This window comes from Camelina sativa, chromosome 6, assembly GCF_000633955.1.
Source record: "Camelina sativa cultivar DH55 chromosome 6, Cs, whole genome shotgun sequence".
Classification (NCBI taxonomy): Eukaryota; Viridiplantae; Streptophyta; class Magnoliopsida; order Brassicales; family Brassicaceae; genus Camelina; species Camelina sativa.
In genome coordinates this window covers 25,342,267-25,358,553 of record NC_025690.1, presented here as the reverse complement: position 1 = coordinate 25,358,553, position 16,287 = coordinate 25,342,267, and the positions used below count along the sequence as shown (strand labels likewise).

Genomic DNA, 16,287 nt, shown 5'->3' with positions numbered 1-16,287 from the left:
AGGCAGCCATTCTTGTCTGAAGGATGTGATTCATTTGGCTGGCGTTGGCAGGATGTGAGAGATCGATATTACGCTCACGCGCCCATGCCTGCATTGCCTGCCACTGTTGTGTAAATGCGAGCTGGTTGTTTGACATGTTATTGACAACCTGTTGAGCCGGTGGTGCCTGCATTGGCCTAGTCATATTTCCAGGCGCTAGTTGTCCAGTACCCACCTGCTGCTGGGGATGAGATTTTGTTTCGTTCCGTTGCTGAGAACCTGATTCCATCTGCCTTTCACCGCGAGAAAACTGGTCGCTGGATGGCTTAGACGAGGAGGCCTGGGGCTGAGTAGAAGCCTGCATGGGATTCAAGTCTTGCATATTCAACATTCCCATCCGTGCATCTTGATCCTTTCTCACACTTGATGAACCCATCATTCCCATCCTAGCTTGGTGATGTGCTTTTTGTTGCTGAGCCATAGCAAACTGATAATACGCTTGCTGCATAGGATTTAAACTTTGCTGGCCCTCTTGGGAAGAACCCTGCTGTTGTTGTTGTTGTTGTTGAGAAGACTCAAAGAACTTCCTAGACTGCTGAGGCATTTGCATAGAGCCAGTAGACGAAGCAAAGTTGGCACCTCCCACCATTCCCTGAGCCCCACCAGGATGATATGCAAACATGTTTTCATTTGCGTCTGAGTTTCTCAGCTGCTGCTGCTGCTGCCACATTAGAAACACAATCATTATTAGTAACAATCAAGTGAAACAGACTCCACGATTCAGTAAATGAACAATACAGGTAACCTGAGAGGCTACCATTACACAATATACTACCAACAAGAGCTTCAATATAAAGAAACTGGTTACTTTACAAAAAATTGAATAACCGCAAGTTGAAGAGACACGAACACTGGCAAATGCAAAAAAAGCATTTGATCCCTACTAGTTAGTACTACTAACAAAACAAACCTCAACACACAGACTTCAAAAGTTTAAGAATCCATTACCTGCCTAGAAGCCAGCTGCTGTTGCTGCTGCTGCTGCTGCTGTTGTTGTTGTTGCTGGACAGATGAAGAAGAAGAAGAAGGAGAGGCAGCGGATGTGGTGGAGGCAGTCCGACCAGCTGGACCCATGCCCGGATTACGAGCGGGTCCTCCGCCACTGGCTCCAGATTGCATACAATTTCGTGGATGAATCTAACAGTCGATACACTCGAAACAATTAAACCCAGATTCAACTGAAACACTCGAAGAAGAAGAAGACAAAAAAGGTTTTCAAAAAACCTTACCCAATAAATCCCTCCAAAAAAAATAAAAATAAAAAAGCAAAAAATCGGACAGGAAGCGCCCACCCTCTCGGCAAAGATAAAAAAGGTTCCTCAAATAGAACTTTCGAATTTTACACACAAGAGAGGGGGTGGGGGGGAGAGACACTGAGTCGTCGTTGTTGCGCGCACACACACCTCTCTCTCTCTCTCTCTATCTTCTAGATTTGCATCGAATTTGGGGTAAATCTGAAACGGAAGATGCGGGATGCAACGGTATAAACTCAGATCCCTTAGAGAGGAGATTGAGATTAATAATACGAAAATAAAAATTAAAAAAAAAAAAGGGGAGGGAAACGATATCCACGGAATCGATGATCGATTCCTTTCTTTCTCTCTCTCTCTCTCTCTCGAGAAATTCACGCAGATCAGAAATTTCTCGCAGTCAAACCCTAGCTGGCTTTCGTTACTTCCCTTTTCTTTTCTTTTTTTCCTTTTTTTTTTTTCGGGGAGAAGGTTGAGACTCATAGGGTTGGGTATTCGGGTAATCCGTTCGGGTTCGAGTATTATCCGTTCGGGTTCGGATAAACGGGTTTACAAAAATAGAACCGATTGGATATTTTTAGATATATGGGTTCAGTTCGGTTTGGGTACTATCGGGTTCGTATCAGTTTAGGTTACAAATTTTAGAACCCGATTAGTACCCGAACTACCGGGTACCCGAAAAATATAATTAAATTTAAATAAATTTAGTTAAATTTTGACTTACATAACAAAATATTTTAGATATTTTGATTATTTTTGATATTTAGGTATAAAACTAAATGATTATAATCATAATTTTGGGATAATTGCATTATATTAATGATAAATATTATAAATATGTTTATATGTTCGGGTTTAATGGGTACCCAAATGGGTACCGGATATTATCCGACCCTAACCCGAACCCACGGGTATTAGAAAATAGAACCCAATAAAGTTTTATAGGCAAACTCATACCCAAGTCGAATCCGGCTTTTCGGGCCGAATTCCGGATTGGATATTCGGGTACGGTTTTTATGTCCACGTGGCTATTACTATTTTTTTATTAATGTGGTTTTCGCTTTATTTTATTTTCGAATGTGGGTCCCAATCCTCTCGATACAGTTGGAACACGGAAAATGCGTTTCCACGAGGTTTAACCTCGGTTTTCACTTTTTATTACAAACTAAGTACCCTTCTTCCCACTAATCACGATCATACACGTGTCGTTTTCCCATAACTTACCAAATGGGATTGCTTACTTTTTTTTTATTTTTATTTTTCCATGTAAATTTTACATTTCTTTTTTCTGTAATTGGGTAATATAAAAAAAAAAAAAAAAAACAAACCTGAAAATCAAAATTAGGCTAATGTTTGTTTTTTTTAGCACTTGATTTAAGAAAGTTTTACTTATCTTGTAATCTAAATATTTCATATAAATAGAGAGATTTGTCCTCTATGCAAAGCATCCAAAAATCAATACAAAAAACTCTAGTTCTTAAATTGTTTATGAGAGAAAAATCTACCTTGTTCTTTAAGAGATTTCAATTCTTTTTCAATTCAAGCTTTAAATCTAGTTTTTGAGAGAGATTGTTAATTGAATTTGTGAGAATCCTTGATTCTACCCAAATCATCAACCATTCAGTGTATTTGGTTCCAGTTTTGATTTTTACTTCATTATTTTTACCTCTTGTCTAGCTATAGATTAGACCTTTAGAGATAAATTACTCTGTTTTATTTATGGTACAGCTTGTGTCGTTTTCATCTTTACGTCAATATTAATTTCGGCACGCAGTTCTTTTATAAGAGATTAAAACGGCGCACAGTTTTTGATATTTTGAACGAGTTCAGTTTTGATGTCGTTTAAATAATTTTCCCACAAAACAAGCAAAAATAAAATAAATCACATTACAGTATTATGGTTGGAGTCTTTGAGAGATTTGTAAAAAAGCTTACTGATTTTAGAAATGCCGGCTTACTTCGTCTGCTGTATCTGATTCCTGGAATCGAAAGTATCTGTACAAGTTGTTGTTGTTAACCATGAAGATGATCGCTCGTTCTTCTTCTTATCTGATTCCACTTTTTGGCCTCCTTCTTCTTCTCATCTCGAGTTTCTCCGGATTCGTCCAGATCGCCGAGGCAGGAAAGCGACGGATCGAGATCTCCGACGATCTAGACGACGTTGAAGACAATGAAGAAGACGATTCATGGAAAGAGTGGGGGAAGCAAGCTACCACGCCGGAGTTTGATCCGCCTCCAGATTTTTCGAAATTGGGATTCGATCAGATCCAAGAGGAGATGGCTAAACGGACCTTTGGACCGGTCGTCGGATTCGTCAAGCTCCGGTTAGGCGTCCCCCGTACCAAGGTAAAACAAAAAAAAAAATCCCAAATTGATTCGTGAATTTGGGTCCTTAAGTTATGTAAGTCTATTTTGTTAAAAAAAAAAAAAAAAAAAATTATGTAAGTCTCAGACGAAATACTTACTGTTCATAATTTCTCTGAATCATGATTTGTTTAATATTTTGATTCAATCTCAGGATATGGTGATTGATATTGCTATGAAATGGACAAAAGTTTTGAGAACAGGAGGGATAGGAGTCAGATTCATGGCTGTAGATCGAAGCACCCTGATGTTCAACATGCAAAATGGGAAGCTAGTGACTGAGGTAAATGCGCCATCCAAATGCTGAAACTTTGTTTAGTAGATTAGTCTGGATTTATATAACATCACGATCAATCTCTTTCTTGGTGAATTTTCATTTAGCTAACGGAGTTCGTGCTAAGCCAAGAAGAAGCTTACGAGGTTAAGATAGGGAAGCAAGAGTTTAGAAGACCTGGAGATCCTCCACTTGAAGATGTTGTCGACAAACTTCAAGCGGATGGAAGGAAAGATGATGATGAAGGTGGTGATAGTAACAATAATGATCTTACCAAGGATGAATTATAGGTGGTCACATAAAGCTTTTTATCTTGGCTAGTACTGAAAGTTCAACTCTTTTACTGAATCTTACTAGAAATTTCTTTAACAAGTTTGGTTTATAAATTTCCCTTGAAAACCGTAGAATACAATAAAAAAGGAAAGCTTTTTTTTCACCCCGATGAGTATGCACTCATTTAAGCTTATTGCTAAATGTGGAGAGCTCAATAACCTGAATCCTGGGAATGCTTGCTGCTTCTGCTCTCTCTCTCTCAGTGTTGTAACCCCAGTTTCCTGTTTTGGAGGTAAGTTTTTCTTGTTAGAAAACCAGTTAGGAGAATCAGAAGAGATGGTATGGGAGAGGGAAGAGTCCACCTAGGTATAAATTCCATTTGTCTAATTCAGGCTCTTTGATGACATTCTTCAGCGTTGCAAGTCTGTCTTCCACGAAGCTGGCCAAATCAAAACAATCCATAGGATTGTAAAGTAATGGTTACTATTACCACCAAGTCATGTAGACAGAAGAATTAGTGATAGGTATATGTAATGGAAGTTACTGCAGCATCAAGCCCTGATGTTCTGGTTTATTTTGAAGAAGCTTTAGCACTTCCACCTTTGGCCTGTTAAGATATCAAACAGAAAAAGAAAAAAAGAAAAGCTAGCTTAAGGGTAAAATCTGGATAAGAAACAAGATCAACGTTTATTTAATGGACCTCATAATGATACTGACCCTGAACCCAAAGCATAAATCCTTTCCGATGGTATGATCACACCTGCTATTTCACGCAGTAATGCTTCTGCAAAGCGGCCCTGCAATTTTTCCCATCCATACTTTTAAAAGTTCAGCTCATGATAGCGACAGACGAGAGACTGTTTGAATTGGAATGGAATCATTACTACTGCACCTGTTTTGTGGTCACAATGTAAATCTTTGAACTGGCAAATTTGAGTGCATCTGAAACTCCTGGATAGAATCTGCATATATATAGTAGACTATTTGTCAAAGCTATGATGGAGGGTAAATGTGCAAGAAAATATGAAACTTTACTGTTTGTACTGTCTCAAACTTGTGTTGTCTAGTAGGATTTGATGTTGAAGACATATTATTACCTATTGGCACCGATCCAAGTTGTCAAGTCCTCGTTCATCCAATCGTCTCTAACTTTGCCAAACAAATCGATCAAAGCATCTTTATCTTCATCCCAAGCTTCCATGATTACAGGCTTAATCTTTGCCCAGCTCTCCAATATCCCATCAACAGTCAACCCCTCAGCAACCTTAATAAACAAGTGCAATGCATCATCTACAATACAAATCTAATCTCTTAATCCAAGCTAAGTTCAATGAAGACAGTTCTGATTCACTCACTGTAGACTTTCGAATAGAGGGTATCTTCGTCTCCAATAACAGCCTAACAAGTAGAAGATTCTCATAGCCAGTTTCCACCACAGGTCTCACCTAACAAACACCAACTCTTGAACTGAGCTAGAAAAGAATCTTAATTTAAACTAAATCAGATACCAACAATACTCTACGATAAGGGAAAAAGTAATTTACAGTATGCATCTGATCGACGATCCATTCCTCTAAAGCGGAATCAACTCCTTGGAACAAAGCAGGCCATCTCACTTTCGCAGCCTATATATATAAACAACACGGAACATATCAACGGGGATGCTGCTCAAACAATAACTAAAGTTCCAATTTTTCAAAATCAGAATCAGATGTTTCTAAAATAATCCACACGAGTTTCAGAGATGAAAAGCTAAGAGAGTAGATTTGATATGATTATTAAAGAACCTTAACAGCAGATAGAGAGCTTTCACCACAACTATCACAGAGAACTCCATCGAAGTCCAAAGCATAGAGATCTCCCATTCTCCTCTTTCTCTTTCTCCAACACTAGTTTCAATTCAAGCAGCTGCCACACATCTGTTGTTTAAAGACGACGAATGTTTTGTTTTACTCACACTCCCCAGAGCCAATCACAATAAGCCACGTGTTTATGACGTTTTTATAAAAATCGCATATTTTTTCGCGTTGCGTTGCGTTTGCGTCAATCCACACGCATATATATATATATGTAAAGAGACCTGTTATTATCGGTGACGTACCCAATCGATTACCTCCTGCAGCCGGTCGCACCGTCAATTCAGCCGACCTAAGAACCGGTATCGCCGGTATCAAAATAATTGCTGATCTCTTCCCAGAGATTCTCAAGTCTCTCTTCTGGGAAGATAGAGAAATCTCATCATCAATCTCTCTCCCGGATCCCCTTCCTTCCTATTCGTATCGTCTCTTCATAGGTATATTTCCTGATTAACCATTATTGCTTTCTCCTTTCTCAATTGTTGTTTGATTTTGTCCACTTAGGTTTTAGTAATACCTCGATTCGAGTTCTGTGATAAGCTAGTTGTGTAAAGAGATGATTTTGTATCTTATAGATTGATTGACGAAAGTAGTCAAGGAATTGAATTGGTTTGGTGTCTGGTTCTGATTCTGATGTTTTCTTACATCGATTGGTTCCCAAATTCAAATCCTTGTTGAAGATACTCTGAATTCTATTAGAAACCAGAATTGCTCGTGTATTTAGGTTGTCTGCATTACTGATTTTGCAATTGAAGATGTGTTAGAGAATCTATGTTTGTTTTGTGGCTATTAACCGAAAAAAGGGTTTTTTTTTTTTTTTTTTTCAGTTTTATTGGGTCATTGGAGATTCTTTTGGTTGAGGATGGCTAACAAAGAGGATCATGAGGAGCATCCTCCTCGTGGCAATGAATGGGAAGTCGTCTCCCTTACTTCATCAGCTTACGCTGCTTTTCCTGGTCCGTTTAACGTTGGGTCAAGAGATGTTCGCAAGTACGATGCTTACTATGGAGCAGAGACTTCACGTGATCTGTACATGTCTGAACACTTCGTATTCCCACCTAGCGAGCATGAGAATTTACCTATTGATGAACATTTATTCGAGGAGGAGCAAGGAAAGGATGGCCAAGACTTGTTGCTGCGAGGTCAGGGATTGTCTGATCAGTTTCATTATGAAGCTGGAGACAACCAACAGAGTATCTATGGTGAATCTGCTCTTGGCTCGTCTAGACACATGGAGTCAGTCGGAAGTGAATCAGCCATGTACGAACACGGGTTACTTGATGCCGAGGCGAATGATTATGCAGAAGGAAACTTAGATCTCCATTCTGATGCCGAAAAGGATGATGCCAAAAGATCAGCAGACAAACTTCCTTGTGAAGCTTGGTGGAGAAGGAGAGCTATATCTATCTATTCAGGCACAAGAGAAGCAAATGCGATATGGTCCTTATTCTTTGCCGCTGCGGTCACAGGACTCGTAGTTCTTGGTCAACGCTGGCAACAAGAGAGGTGGCAGGTTTTGCAACTCAAGTGGCAATCAAGCATCAGTAGTGAGGTAGTTAATCATCTATAAACGAAAAAACTTCTGTCAGAATCATAATGTTTTACTAGTGGTAACCAACAAAAGGCCATTCATTGACAATTAACGCTTGAATATTTTGTTCCCACACAGAAGCTGAGCAGCCTACTCGAACCTCTCTCTCGCTTGAAAGATATGATCGTGAGAAGTAACCCACAAGCTTCTCTCGTAAGGAGTGGCCCGTCCAGTGAGATCTAAAGTATGATAAACTGAAAGAGACAAAAAGGCCAATTTACCATTTGTATCTCACAAGAGCTTCATAGGTAACTACAAGACTTGGTATTGAGTTCCCATATGTGTGCCTGATTGTCAAAAGCATTTTGCTTTCTAAAGAGCCTATGTTGCTTCATTATCTTGTATCATTAGAATGGAGATCCAAATGCCTTTTTACAATACAAAGCTTTCTCTTTAGGTGTCAAGCGCTTGTGATAGTGTGGAAACTGGAAATATATACACACTTTTATGATTTTTTTGTTTTTGTTTTGGTAATTGTCTATTTCTATTCACTTCCATAGTTCCATTATATGATGACTATAATAGGGGAAATATTTATTGCACAGACGTTCTGATTTGCAGCAGAACTGACGGAATCGTACACAAGTAAAGAAATATAAATTGCCATTTCATAAAAATGGTAAAAATGCTGAAATCACAGACAAAAAAAACCATGTTACGCGGATACAAAACCAGGCTTTATCATGCGTTAGCGTCACACAGTAGTCCAAAATAAAAATCCGTCGTTCGTATAGTTTCGGTAATAAACGAATCAACCAATAATGAAAGATAATTAAGTAAGCATGTGATGATGTGTGTATGAACTGTTTAGCCTCCAGAGATCAGAGTGGTTGAGTGTTGTCTGGATTACTAGTATTAATTACCATGTGGATAAAGTGACGGGGTAACTAACTATCATAATGATTCATTCATTATTTTAGCTACTTTTCAATATGGTTTTTTAGTATTTTTTATAGAAAAATCCTGTATATGGTCTTAAATGCAAAATGAGACAAGTTAAGTGACCAATTTGTTTCACCTAAATGACCAGTTTCATGTGGGACAACCCACGAAATCTAATGATTTCTATTGTGTTATTACTTTACTTGATAGGTTAAGTTTGTTTCTAAGACTCTGGTAACCATAAAAAGTTAAAAACTCATTACCATTAATGTGCCATTTCGAAAATATTTTCTAGTCATATTAAGTCATCATAGCATTTATTCCAAAACACACAAAAAAAAAAAATTATAACTATCAACTATCAAGAATTCCTTCATGTAAAAAAGAAATCAAATAGTGCATGGGAGTACTTGATATTAATACCTAACCTAATCTAACTATTTTATTGTTTATTACTTATGTAACTTCCCCGTACGTAACTGTCAGATTCATATCTTAAATCTGATAATTAATTGTAAGCAAAAATATTATTATTTATGCGGTCTATAAAAGTATGTTTTCTTTGCCGTTGATGGGAAGGTAACCTAATTAGATAACTTATATTCTCTGTCGATTTGTCCTTTCTCTAAAGTTTCAACTTAAATGTTGCATAGTTAACCACAAAATTACACGAACATATGTTAAAAACTCATATTTTGCAAAAACAAACGAGTCGTAGACAAAAAAAACTTAGCAAAAGAAAAAAAAAAAATCAACTGAAAACCAACTGTCACTCAAGTTCATTAAAAGCTCACCTTGTTTCATACAGCTGTAATGGAAAATAATTATGGATTCAGTCTACACATTTTCGACGTATTGAAGTTCGAACCGCATATTCTGCAGTTCTTGGTTAAAAAAATTCGGAAGTTGACTTTCGTGGGTCAATGCATTCATTCATGCTTTTGATGGAAAAAAGTCAAAAACAATTTTTTATCTTCCTTCACAAATTACAGTTATCCTCAGAAGGGATATATATGTCTAGTTTTAACTAATTCTCTGATAGTTTCTTTAATGTAGTTAGTTTTCCAATCCTCGAGTCGTCAAAATGTAGAATTAAAACTGTGTGTTGATCGCAGCCCATATACACATCACGGGTTTTCTCGTATACAGTTTTTGTATTGGCTCTTACATTAATTAATTTATCAGTGATCATGCATTAAGAAGGGGACACATTATTATATAATTGTGAGCTTTGAATGCTTTATAAGCTTTTTGAAATTATATTGACAGAAGTCACCAAACCCATAAGCAACCTATATAAGTTGTGTAGTTGAGCAAAACTATCATTGGTGAGTTTGTTCACCCATACCCTAACAATATCAAATCTAAGCCCTAATTAATTACTCCTACCTACACTCTATACCACAAAATAGGGTTCTATAATTATATACACGCACGTACACTTGTCAAAGCGTATCATAATTTTTGAAAAAATTATTAAAAATCAACGAAATAACGTGATATAGTAATACTAGTTATTATGGTAGTTAAATAAAACAGTTTAACTTGAACGTGAAAAGTTGAAATGACATTGAGTTTTCATTTTTTTAATATTGATAGAAATATAAAATAACCGAACATAAATAACTTTTTGAGATAAAAGACAAGAGACCCGCAGAATAGCGAAATCACACTGTCATTTTGCCGTTATACAGTAGCCTATGACTAATAAGTAAATAATCGTCTATAAGCCATCATCTCCCTTGAACCGACATACAAAACCCTAATTAAGATATTCAAAACATATAGTATGCAATTAATAGCCACGAGAATAAGATAAAACGATGAGGCAACATCCCATGCTTACTTTGTGACTTCTTTTACACGAATTTCTAATACATAATATTTTAAAATTTGATCTCTCTTTTTTGTGGGTTTTGAAATCAATTGTATAAATGGTTCATGCTCGGACATTGAAAAACTGTGGGTCATTTAGTCATAGATCTCTCTCTGTCTTCCTCTTCTCCTTAGGCTCCTCAACTAAACGTTTTTAATGCTCTTGAAGATTTACCGTTCAAACACTTATTTTTCTTCTTCTCTATATATTGAGATTAATATATAAAGTCTCCAACCACCTAGCTACCAGCCTAGAGCAGGAACATTAATGGTAGTGCATACCATCTCATGCTTCACATACCCTAAAGCTCTTCACTCCTCTAGTTTATGAGAGATCTAGAGAGATAAAATCATATAGAGAAATAGAGATCTACAGAGAAAAATCCATTGTAGGGAAAGAAAAAAAACACAGTCTGTCTTTCATAATTGCTCTTTCTATAAATCTTCTCTCTTGTGTTCTTTCATTCATCTCTTATATAACCATTCTCTCTATCTCTCTCTCTCTCTTCAAACTTCATCACTCTTTTGGGAAATTTTCTTATCTTTTTCACCACCTGGGCCGTCTCTATTTCCATCAACTTCTCAACTTTTGTGCCATAACGTTTTTTCTCTGAGGGAAAAGGAATCACAAAACATTTTCCCGGAAAATCATGGATATATCCACTGCTCTAATGATTCTTACAGCCATCACGGCGTATTTGTTATGGCTCACATTCATATCTCGTTGTCTTAAAGGTCCACGTGTTTGGCCTATATTGGGTAGTCTCCCTGGTCTCATAGAGAACTGTGAGCGAATGCACGACTGGATCTCCGACAACCTCCGTGCTTGCTCCGGTACGTATCAGACATGCATCTGCGCCATTCCGTTTCTAGCCAAGAAACAAGGTCTCGTGACGGTCACTTGCGATCCAAGAAACCTCGAGCATATTCTCAAGAACCGGTTTGATAACTACCCTAAAGGACCAACGTGGCAAGCCGTTTTCCATGATCTTCTCGGTCAAGGAATCTTCAACTCCGACGGTGACACGTGGCTTTTCCAACGTAAGACCGCCGCCTTGGAGTTCACCACGAGGACTCTCCGTCAAGCCATGGCTCGTTGGGTTAACCGAGCGATCAAGCTTCGGTTTTTACCTATTCTCGAAACGTCTCGGCTTGGCTCTGAGCCGATTGATCTTCAAGATTTGCTTCTTCGGCTTACGTTTGATAACATATGCGGCTTGACTTTCGGAAAAGATCCGAGGACTTGCGCACCGGGTCTTCCGGTGAACACATTCGCGGTGGCTTTCGATCGAGCCACGGAGGCTTCACTACAAAGGTTTATATTGCCGGAGATTTTATGGAAGTTCAAGAGATGGCTCCGTCTCGGCTTAGAAGTCAGCTTGACCCGAAGCTTGGTCCAGGTAGATAATTATTTGTCTGAGATTATTACGACACGTAAGCAAGATTTGATGAGTCAGCACAGTGACGGGAACCAACACGACGACCTCTTGTCGCGTTTCATCAAAAAGAAGGAATCTTACTCCGACGAGATCCTCCAGCGCGTGGCGCTCAACTTCATCCTAGCTGGACGTGACACGTCATCAGTCGCGCTGAGCTGGTTTTTTTGGTTGATTACGCAGCACCCGACCATAGAGTACAAAATCCTCCGCGAGATCTGCGCCGTTCTGATCGAGACACGTGTCGATGACGTGGCATTATGGACGGACGAGCCGTTGTCGTGTGAGGAGCTTGATCGATTGGTTTATCTAAAAGCGGCGTTATCGGAGACGCTGAGGCTTTACCCTTCGGTGCCGGAGGATTCAAAACGCGCCGTGAAGGACGATGTGTTGCCGGACGGGACATTCGTGCCGGCGGGTTCTTCGGTTACGTATTCGATCTACTCGGCGGGGAGGATGAAATCGACTTGGGGAGAAGATTGTATGGAATTCAAACCGGAGAGGTGGATCTCGCAATCGGACGGTGGGAGATTTATCAATCACGATCCGTTTAAATTCGTGGCGTTCAATGCTGGCCCTAGGATCTGTCTGGGTAAGGATCTGGCTTATCTGCAAATGAAATCAATAGCGGCGGCGGTTTTGCTCCGCCACCGTCTGACGGTGGTAGCGGGGCATAAGGTGGAACAGAAGATGTCGTTAACTCTTTTCATGAAGTACGGTCTTTTGGTTAACGTCCACGAACGGGATTTAACGGGGATCGCGGCGGAGCTACGGGAGAAGAAGACAGCTAACGTCGACGGGGTCGGTAACGGCGTTTCAAGTTAGGTAGATTAGGTGAAGCAATCGCATCTATCATTTACTGTCTGAATAGAGAGTGTGGCACTCGCCTTTTTGGCGCGTGTCGTTGATTGATTGATTTGGCTGCATAGTTCTATAGAGGTAATTTTGCAAAGTGCGTTTGTTCTGTTCGTTTATTATTATTACTCTCTTTTTTTCGTAATTCAGACAGTAACATTTGATTTCATTATTTTGTAAGCAAACTCTCAATCTGATTTAATAAGATCTTATTTTAATACAACTTTATCAACTATGGTTTTACTTGTATTGGATGTCAAATCGTTTGGAGATCTGATCGCGATTTGGGCAGATTTTATTTTCCTCAGTTCCAACTCTTATTGGTAATCCGTAGAAAAATCGTGTAACTCTCTGATGTTTCACAATCCAAGTTTTATATATATATATATAAAATGAATTTTGAATTTTCATTAAGTTCTCTACGATTTGTTGATTCGTAGTTTTTCTAATCGATAGGGGTCATATTCTTGAAGTTGAGCTAATTTTGTCGATATCATTTGGCATGATTCTATTTGTAATGGCACTTTTCTTTTTGTAGCAGAGTGTAACGTAATGCATTAAATATGTTTGGTCCACTTGGATTCAAGATAATCATATGTCTCTACTAGACAAATGGCCCGAAGGTGCCAATTATAGAAATCCTTTGATAAGTGGAGAAGAAAGATTACAGATGTTTCTGGGGAATTTCTTTGTTTTACATAAGAGTCTCCATTAGGCAAAGGAAGATGAACAACACATACAAACACACTTTACACACAGGTAGTAGATTCACAAAAGAAAAAGCAAACTAAAGATGAAAAGCCAGATTATAAATATAACACAATCAGCTTAGCTTCTGGACTTGAATGGGATGGCTCTGATGACTATAACGTGGTACAGAGCAGCGAGTGCAGCACCAATGAATGGTCCAACCCAAAAGACCCACTGAAAGAAGAAGAAATTACAAATAGATCAATCAGTAAACCATTTAATCAAAGTCTATAGACTGTAAGTTTGGTGAGAGAAGTGAAAAACTACTCACGTGGTCGTCCCAAGCGTTGTCCTTGTTGAAGATGATAGCAGCTCCAAGACTTCTTGCTGGGTTGATTCCAGTTCCGGTGATGGGGATGGTTGCTAAGTGGACCAAGAACACAGCGAATCCGATGGGGAGCGGTGCAAGAATCTGTCAAAAATTTCCAAAACCAATTAGATCCGATGTTACAAAACCAAAACCCATCCTTTTATTGATTGAGTTGTAAAAACATACGGGAACGTGAGAGTCACGAGCGTTTCTCTTGGCATCAGTAGCAGAGAAGACGGTGTAAACAAGGACAAAGGTACCAATAATCTCAGCACCAAGACCACTTCCTTTGGTGTAGCCAGGAGCAATGGTGTTGGCTCCACCTCCCAAAGCCTGGTATTGCTTTGGCTGGAAACCCTTAACCACACCAGCTCCACAGATAGCTCCTAAGCACTGCATCACTATGTAGTACACAGCTCGTGTAAGCGAAAGCTTCCTGGCTAAGAACAAACCGAACGTAACCGCTGGGTTGATGTGTCCACCTGAGAAATTGAATATAACATACACAAATCAGATCGAATCTTCTAAATGAGATCTACTTATATGTTTGTAAACCCTAATTTGTTCCTGGGTGAAGCCTAAACTTGCTCTAATTAAGTGAAATCGGAGAGTGAAATCGAGAAGACTTACCGGAGATACCGGCGGTGCAGTAGACGAGAGCGAAGATCATACCACCGAAAGCCCAAGCGATACCTTGGATACCGACGGAAGCACACATGCTAGGTGACCTCTTCACACCCATAACAGTCAAAACAGTGATGTAAAGGAACAAAAACGTAGCAATGAACTCAGCGATTCCAGCTCTCCAGAAAGACCACGAAGCTAGCTCGCCTGGCTCGAACAAAGGCGCAGGTGGTGGCTCCTTGTAGTCCTTGTCACTCTGAGCCGATGTTCCGATGGGTTGCCTCTCCGGAAACTTGTTAGCTCCGACTCTAACATCTTCTTCTTTGCCTTCCATCTCTCTCTTTCTCTCTTTGGAGCTCTTTTTAGGTTTTTGGGGTTTCTCTGTGACTAATGTTGCAGAGAAGCTTGAGGGAGTGGTGCTTTTTATAGTGACGAAACCTCTCAATGTTGGAAGATAATGCAAACAAATGGAAAATTAACTTAAATAAAAACACGACGATGATTATTATTTAATTAGTTTATTTTAATTACATTAATTAACGTTATCATGTAGTATGCTGCTAGCCTGCTGCTACTGATAATGCTTGTTATTGATTAATGATAATTAAAGTGTGTGGCCAGAGTTTCAAAATCCGCTTTGCAGCTATTTTTATGTACTCTAATCAAATGTCGTATTCTACTCTTATATGATACTGTATACTCTTATGTGGAATTTTATCCATGTATCTTTCATGAATGTTCCTTTTTAATGTTTGAATTTTAATTTGCCAGAAAAGAAAAGAAGAAAAAAAAAACTATTATAAAAAGGAGTTGAATATGTGGTCGAGGTGAACCGGCGGTTTATTTGGACCGTTGTCAGGATAAGCACATGGACTCACCCGTACCTAAAAGACATAGCGACACCTCATTCAACAAATAATCTACTAATATTTTCTTTCTAACATTACTAATTTTGGTTTAGTGATCATTTTAATTCTCCAACAGTTACTTTACTTTATAGCAAAATTTTCTTACTTTTAATTCTCCAACAATTTTAGTTATGATAATGAGTGATCCTCATAATAAGCAGTAAAAAAAAAAAGACATGATATCCTTTTATCAATAAAAAAGAAATGAGATTCTTTTTATGTTATGTTATTATCTTCACCATTATCCATGAGGCTATAAATTAGTATACTACTAATGAAAGAGCTAATTAATAAGCTATACATCAATCAGACAATTAATCATGACATCGGAATTTTGTTTGTCTATAATGCAACTTTATTGTACCAACTACACCCAAGTCTAGATCAATAAATTGCCAATCTGAAAGAAGAAAAAACGCCACGCCATTACACATATATAGGAAGTAGTTTTAACATGAATATATATATATATATATATAATATGCATGATATGAAATTATGAATGGTGGATTTTTTAACGAGATTAAAAGAAGAATATTGGGTAGTGTAATATTCGGCTGCAATCCACTATTTGCCAAAAAGGAAAGACAACGTTTAAGCCAAAAAGAAAAAAAAAAAAAGGACCAAACAATTATGGTTGCTTCGTTGGTTTGTTGTCTTTTTGGGTGTGACACTATGTCCTACCCACGTGCTGTTCTTCTTCTAGTCTCATTACCAAATTGCCAAATTTCGTTATTTACTCTCCCTTGCCTTTTTCATATTACCTTCCAAGCTTACACATCATGAACTGTAGTATATGATAACATATGACCATGTACCAAATTTCCTTCTGGAACCCATGTAATTTTAACGGTGTATATTGCAGAGTTTTGTTTTCGCATTTTTTGGTATCGCGAACCATCATTGACATTCTCAAATAACGCCATAATTTTGTTTTGCATGAGTATGATGAGTTTTGATTAGTAAGCCTGTCGAGTCGATATCAGAACAGTCCTCTGGA

At 38.4% G+C, this 16,287-nt stretch overlaps 6 protein-coding genes across 6 annotated transcripts in view; 3 read left to right on the top strand and 3 right to left on the bottom strand.

Annotated features, from left to right (window-relative positions):
- LOC104699474 (ATP-dependent helicase BRM-like) overlaps nt 1-1,744 on the bottom strand; it is a gene marked incomplete at its 3' end in the record, with an annotated part of 9,703 nt that extends 7,959 nt beyond the window's left edge. Inside the window, exons 1-2 of the mRNA XM_010414779.1 lie at nt 988-1,744; nt 508-700 (exon numbers count right to left, since the gene is read on the bottom strand). Of these exons, the coding sequence (XP_010413081.1) occupies nt 508-700; nt 988-1,158 (364 nt within the window). The remainder of the gene's footprint in view (nt 1-507; nt 701-987) is intronic.
- On the top strand, nt 3,146-4,363 carry LOC104793569. Its single transcript, XM_010519954.2, has 3 exons — nt 3,146-3,635; nt 3,808-3,936; nt 4,035-4,363. The coding sequence occupies exons 1-3, from the start codon at nt 3,309-3,311 to the stop codon at nt 4,215-4,217; spliced, it is 639 nt and encodes a 212-aa protein (XP_010518256.1). The 5' UTR covers nt 3,146-3,308; the 3' UTR covers nt 4,218-4,363.
- Nucleotides 4,249-6,127, bottom strand: LOC104793570. The gene is made up of 9 exons (XM_010519956.2): nt 5,988-6,127; nt 5,745-5,825; nt 5,556-5,645; nt 5,298-5,464; nt 5,093-5,162; nt 4,918-4,997; nt 4,745-4,807; nt 4,563-4,639; nt 4,249-4,481 (listed from the first exon to the last, which is right to left on the bottom strand). Exons 1-9 carry the CDS (start codon nt 6,063-6,065, stop codon nt 4,381-4,383), a joined length of 807 nt encoding a protein of 268 aa, XP_010518258.1. The 5' UTR covers nt 6,066-6,127; the 3' UTR covers nt 4,249-4,380.
- On the top strand, nt 6,277-8,121 carry LOC104793568 (ATG8-interacting protein 1). The gene is made up of 3 exons (XM_010519953.2): nt 6,277-6,493; nt 6,884-7,608; nt 7,726-8,121. Exons 2-3 carry the CDS (start codon nt 6,919-6,921, stop codon nt 7,828-7,830), a joined length of 795 nt encoding a protein of 264 aa, XP_010518255.1. The 5' UTR covers nt 6,277-6,493; nt 6,884-6,918; the 3' UTR covers nt 7,831-8,121.
- LOC104793567 (cytochrome P450 86A8-like) lies at nt 10,487-12,930 on the top strand. Its single transcript, XM_010519952.2, has one exon. The coding sequence runs from the start codon at nt 11,055-11,057 to the stop codon at nt 12,663-12,665; it is 1,611 nt and encodes a 536-aa protein (XP_010518254.1). The 5' UTR covers nt 10,487-11,054; the 3' UTR covers nt 12,666-12,930.
- Nucleotides 13,309-14,713, bottom strand: LOC104793565 (aquaporin PIP1-2; the record flags this gene model as incomplete). The annotated part of the gene is given in 4 exon segments (XM_010519950.2): nt 13,309-13,619; nt 13,717-13,857; nt 13,942-14,237; nt 14,386-14,713. Coding segments are annotated over 4 exon segments (861 nt in total). The 3' UTR covers nt 13,309-13,523.

Excerpts from the sequence above, each read along its gene's own strand:
- LOC104793569 (XM_010519954.2), top strand. The coding sequence starts at position 3,309 with ATGAAGATGATCGCTCGTTCTTCTTCTTATCTGATTCCACTTTTTGGC. Across the intron at positions 3,636-3,807 it reads TAGGCGTCCCCCGTACCAAG|GATATGGTGATTGATATTGC; the intron begins GTAAAACAAAAA and ends ATTCAATCTCAG. Across the intron at positions 3,937-4,034 it reads ATGGGAAGCTAGTGACTGAG|CTAACGGAGTTCGTGCTAAG; the intron begins GTAAATGCGCCA and ends ATTTTCATTTAG.
- LOC104793570 (XM_010519956.2), bottom strand. The coding sequence starts at position 6,065 with ATGGGAGATCTCTATGCTTTGGACTTCGATGGAGTTCTCTGTGATAGT. Across the intron at positions 5,826-5,987 it reads GCTCTCTATCTGCTGTTAAG|GCTGCGAAAGTGAGATGGCC; the intron begins GTTCTTTAATAA and ends TTATATATATAG. Across the intron at positions 4,482-4,562 it reads CAAATGGAATTTATACCTAG|GAAACTGGGGTTACAACACT; the intron begins GTGGACTCTTCC and ends CCTCCAAAACAG.
- LOC104793568 (XM_010519953.2), top strand. The coding sequence starts at position 6,919 with ATGGCTAACAAAGAGGATCATGAGGAGCATCCTCCTCGTGGCAATGAA. Across the intron at positions 7,609-7,725 it reads AATCAAGCATCAGTAGTGAG|AAGCTGAGCAGCCTACTCGA; the intron begins GTAGTTAATCAT and ends GTTCCCACACAG.
- LOC104793567 (XM_010519952.2), top strand. The coding sequence starts at position 11,055 with ATGGATATATCCACTGCTCTAATGATTCTTACAGCCATCACGGCGTAT.